General features: G+C 41.1%; 1 protein-coding gene across 1 annotated transcript; it reads left to right on the forward strand.

Moving 5' to 3' along the window:
* Window positions 1–313: 313 nt before the first annotated feature.
* Window positions 314–3,817, forward strand: LOC118421256 (protein Dr1-like; the record flags this gene model as incomplete). The annotated part of the gene is given in 4 exon segments (XM_035828459.1): window positions 314–413; window positions 1,044–1,167; window positions 3,041–3,153; window positions 3,658–3,817. Coding segments are annotated over 3 exon segments (377 nt in total), but the record flags the coding sequence as incomplete, so codon positions are not given.
* Window positions 3,818–4,677: the final 860 nt, after the last annotated feature.

Here is a 4,677-nt window from a genome sequence, read left to right on the forward strand (position 1 = left end):
TTTGCCATGTTTTTACCCATCTTTTTTTCGCTCATGTTTTTTACTCATCTCATTATTTTTGCAGTCTGCTGAGGATGTCATCCATAAAATTTACTTGCTGTGGCCTATTAAAGCAAGCAAATCCTTTTCTTGGCGTTTTCAACCAAAATCGCAATCGTGATAACTGAAGTAAACTACTGGTCCATCGCTGTCAACACGGTTCATTAAAGCTTATATGACCATATGCATTACATGCGTTGGTATTTTATACATGTACAATGATTTCACTTGCATATTCATTCGTAACCAACAGGTGGCGCTAACATACAGTCTCGCATCTCCCTGTGCTTTTAGTGGTATCGTCCGTTTCAGGTCAAAGGTAAGCTAGTTTGCGCGGAAAAAGAACCCAATAGCAGGTCTTCGTTTCATACCTGGTAAGTCATATGCACGACAGGTGATCAAGTTATATATAGATGCAAATTACAATAGAGTAAAATAGAAAATGCTGGTGTTTCCCGTGTAAGACTTTAGAGCAAATATGCTCCTTACACCTAGTTATTTTCTCTCTCGTTTCATGCCCCCCTCCCCACATAAGTTAGTGTTTGCACCCCTACGGAAAAAAAAATACATGTAGCACAGGAACTTTCTATAACGTTAATGGCATTCAGAAAAAAGTAATAAGTCATTACCTGGAATGTAGGACATGGGAGTAAACCTCTGTTGTTGTCCTTATTTAACGTATATTTTAGAAGCCAGTTAATTGCACAACGGAAAACCTTGTATTTTGCTTATATTTTTGAAGCTGCTTTGTTTGTATGATTTAGAGTATGGTTGAATACTTTTTTGGAACAGCCGAAAATTAATGCACACGTAAATGTCATCCATGTAATCAAAGCAACATGGCCTAATGTGTATGTGGTTGTTGTTGTTGTTGTCCTCGTTTAACGTCTATTATTTCGCTAGACGTGGCCTCTTGGTGATGAGTAACACATGGTTCGCTTTTGAGTCAATAGTCTCTCTTGGTATTTAACTCTTGGTGTCAACACTGTTTATTTCCCATCAGCGGCCACCATTTGAAACAGCCATGGCAGACTCGGGAAACGACGACGAGCCGACCATCCCGCGAGCTGCCATCAACAAACTCATCAAAGAACTGGTGCCAAACATTAGGGTCGCTAATGATTCCAGGTGAGGAAATCATTATCATTGACTACAGTACAAATGACAAAGTTACTGGTTCACAGGTAGGGATGCGTACCTAAACCCACGTTTAGGTACAGGTCCGGATTCGAATCCAGAGGTATAGGTACAGGTCCGGACCTAATGAGTCCGGACCTAAATGCATGGCATTGAATATTACATCATAATATTATATTATGATATGTTATGTTATGTTATGTTATAACAGCAAAACAATGTATCAAAAAGGGTAGAAGCATGTTTGAACCAATAAAAAACGTGTTTATTATGGTAGACACATGATGCAACAAAATTTGACCCTTGTAGTTTTTCCCTCACTGGGGCTCAGAGACTGCTATGGTGATTTCACAGTAATTTTATCTGTCAAAGTGGCCATCCCCTAACCTGTTATCCTGCCTGGCTTGCACTAATTAGATACAGGTCCAGTACTGGTACACAAGGGTTCCGGTATTTTTGTATCTGTACCTAATTGATTGTACCGGTACTGTATCGGTACACTGTACTGGTACACATCCCTAAACTTGATTAATTACCACCAACGCATAGTATTGGTAACTCTGATAATCCTGGAAACAGTTGACACCATGACGTGCACACGATCAGAGTCATGCAACATCTGCTTGGCATTATCCAATTACCGCTGTGCCTATCTGTTGGTTGGAAGATCACAATTTTTATACATGCTAATGTGGTGCAATGATGTAGCGTCATCTCTCCCTGAATATTGGTTTGAACCTTTATTTATTCATGAAAGCTCAAATTGGCCTGCAGACCGCTTTTCATTGAGGTCATGAGGGAAGAGGCAAGGGTCAGACAAAGTATATAACAGAGATACAGTTACATCGTTTAGAGTCCTTATAAGTCCTATAAGTCTATATGGTATATGCAATGCTGTAGGCTTGATTGAACTAACAATGTAAAAAAAAAGTAGGAAAAGCTACTTTTTGTTTTGTTCAAATTTCACGTAGTATAGCTTTAACGCAAGAAGATAACACAGACCTGGACCACTATACCATTTAGGATATAGGGGTGCAGGGCTTTAGCCAGCTCAAATTTTTTTTCCGTCAGCCAATTACAATCGTCGCGGACTTATTAGAACTAATTAGAAGGACTGAACTGAGACCTTGAAAAACGGGTTTTAATGAGATTATCATATGCGAAAGGGCGCCGACACACATTGTCAACAATCATAACAATAGCAAAACAAACAGTGTGTGGCTTTTACGGCCGTGGACGGCGTCCCCAAGCCGCCTGTAGCTTCCACCAAGGATTTTTGTCTGTCAAGGTTGACGGATTGGTTTTAAAATTTTTCCGTCAGACGCAGCAAATTTCCGTCAATTGAAAGAAAAATGGACGCTGGCTAGACCCCTGTAGGGGTGATTTATCAAATTATAACATTGATTATAAAAACAGCTGCTACAAAAAAAACAATGTGCATCATCACGCAACTGCGTGCAGACGACATGCCAAACTACATACAAATGCGGCAAAGGGAACATACAGATACAGATGCAAACACTCATCACATGGTACAGAAACAATACTCTGTTGTCAGAGGTTACCCTCCGTCACAGAGTAAAAACAAGCTTGTACACAGTTTGAGTTGCACATGTGTATTGTTATACATTGTGAGAAAAAAATACATGTATGTCAAAAAGTTGAAGGCCCCTGAGACATTAACAAATCACGGTATTGAACTTGGTCTACAAAAGAACTGTTAATAAGTTAGAGGCCTTGACCTTTGACATCATACATGTGCAGTTCAAACGGTGAAGCTTATATTTTAAAGTAGGTGATACTAGAGTAACTGGCATCAGATTATTTTGTATAGCATATTCCTCTCTCCTCTGTTGATTTTTAGGGAGCTGATTCTGAACTGCTGTACCGAGTTTATCCACTTGGTGGCGTCGGAGGCCAATGAGATTTGTACAAAAGAGGGGAAGAAGACAATATCACCCGAACATATTCTTGCAGGTTTGATCCAGATTTTTCACACGACGTCTTCGTTGTGTCAGCTACCATGTTGGTGTCCCTATAAGCATTCTACTGAATCATATAGCTCAAGTTGTTTCAGTTATGAAAAGTCTGTTTGGCCACTAGAAAGGTGTGAACCTAAGCAATTGATAGCAATTGTCATTCTGTGATAACATAATCAAGTGTGAAGTTTTATTAGTTAACATTTCTATGTTAACTGTAAATTTATGTCAGATATGTATTGGATGTACCTTTTCCTCAGAAGAGGGGCTGGCAGTATCTGCTAAAAGAGGATCAATATCCCCAGTATCCGCAAAAGCGCCACCTACATCGGCTGCATATACATGTAGCAGCGAGAAGCAGAACTCCAGTTAGAAGCTCTGAGGAAGATGTCTGACAGACATCGAAACGTCAGCAGGTGAGAAAAACTGGCTGTGTAAAAGAAAATTCCTATGTCCTATGATCTACCAACCTGATGAAATTATTTTCGGATGTGTTTCCCAGCTCTAGAAAGCCTGGGCTTTGGTTCGTACACAGAAGATGTGAGGAGTGTTCTGGAGGAGTGTAAAACAGTCGCAGCTAAGAAACGGAGAGCGAGCACACGACTTGAGAACCTGGGGATTCCTGAGGAGGAGCTCTTCAGACAACAACAGGAGCTGTTTGCTAAAGTAAGAAAATCTCAAGACGTTTGGCTTTGGAAATATTCTTTTCTTATTACGTACAGTACTTGTAGATGCGGTAGATTGCTGATTATGCCTTAGAATGATTAAATGAATTTATTGTAAACTTTGGGTTTATTATGAGATATTGTGAATATTGTGTTGTTTGATATGTCTTATGTATGTGTGTTATAGCATGGGTATAATCCTCGCTAAACAAAAGTCTGAGGAAACATGAGAGAGCCCTCTCCTGTAGGTTGTCATTGAGCTGGCTCATCAGCCCTGGTAGGTTGTGATTGACAGTTGGCTCCTCCATGTAGGTTGTGATTGACAGTTGGCTCCTCCCTGTAGGTTGTGATTGACAGCTGGCCCCTCTCCTGTAGGTTGTGATTGACAGTTGGCCCCTCTCCTGTAGGTTGTGATTGACAGCTGGCCCCTCTCCTGTAGGTTGTGATTGACAGCTGGCCCCTCTCCTGTAGGTTGTGATTGACAGCTGGCCCCTCTCCTGTAGGTTGTGATTAACAGTTGGTCCATCCCTTGTAGTTTAGTTGTAGTAAACAGTTGGCTCCACCCCTGTAGGTTATAACCAACAGTTGGCTCCTCCCCTGTAAGTTGTAGTAAACAGTTGGCTCCTCCCCTGTAGGTTATAACCAAAAGTTGGCTCCACCCCTGTAGGTTATAACCAACAGTTGGCTCCTCCCCTGTAAGTTGTAGTAAACAGTTGGCTCCTCCCCTGTAGGTTATAACCAAAAAGTGGCTCCTCCCTGTAGGTTATGACTGACAGTTGGGCTCCTCCCCTGTAGGTTGTGATTGACAGTTGGCCCCCTCACCTTAAGTTGTGATCAATAAATTGGTCCCTAGGTTA

This window comes from Branchiostoma floridae, chromosome 8 (genome assembly GCF_000003815.2).
Source record: "Branchiostoma floridae strain S238N-H82 chromosome 8, Bfl_VNyyK, whole genome shotgun sequence".
In the NCBI taxonomy this organism is placed as follows: domain Eukaryota; kingdom Metazoa; phylum Chordata; class Leptocardii; order Amphioxiformes; family Branchiostomatidae; genus Branchiostoma; species Branchiostoma floridae.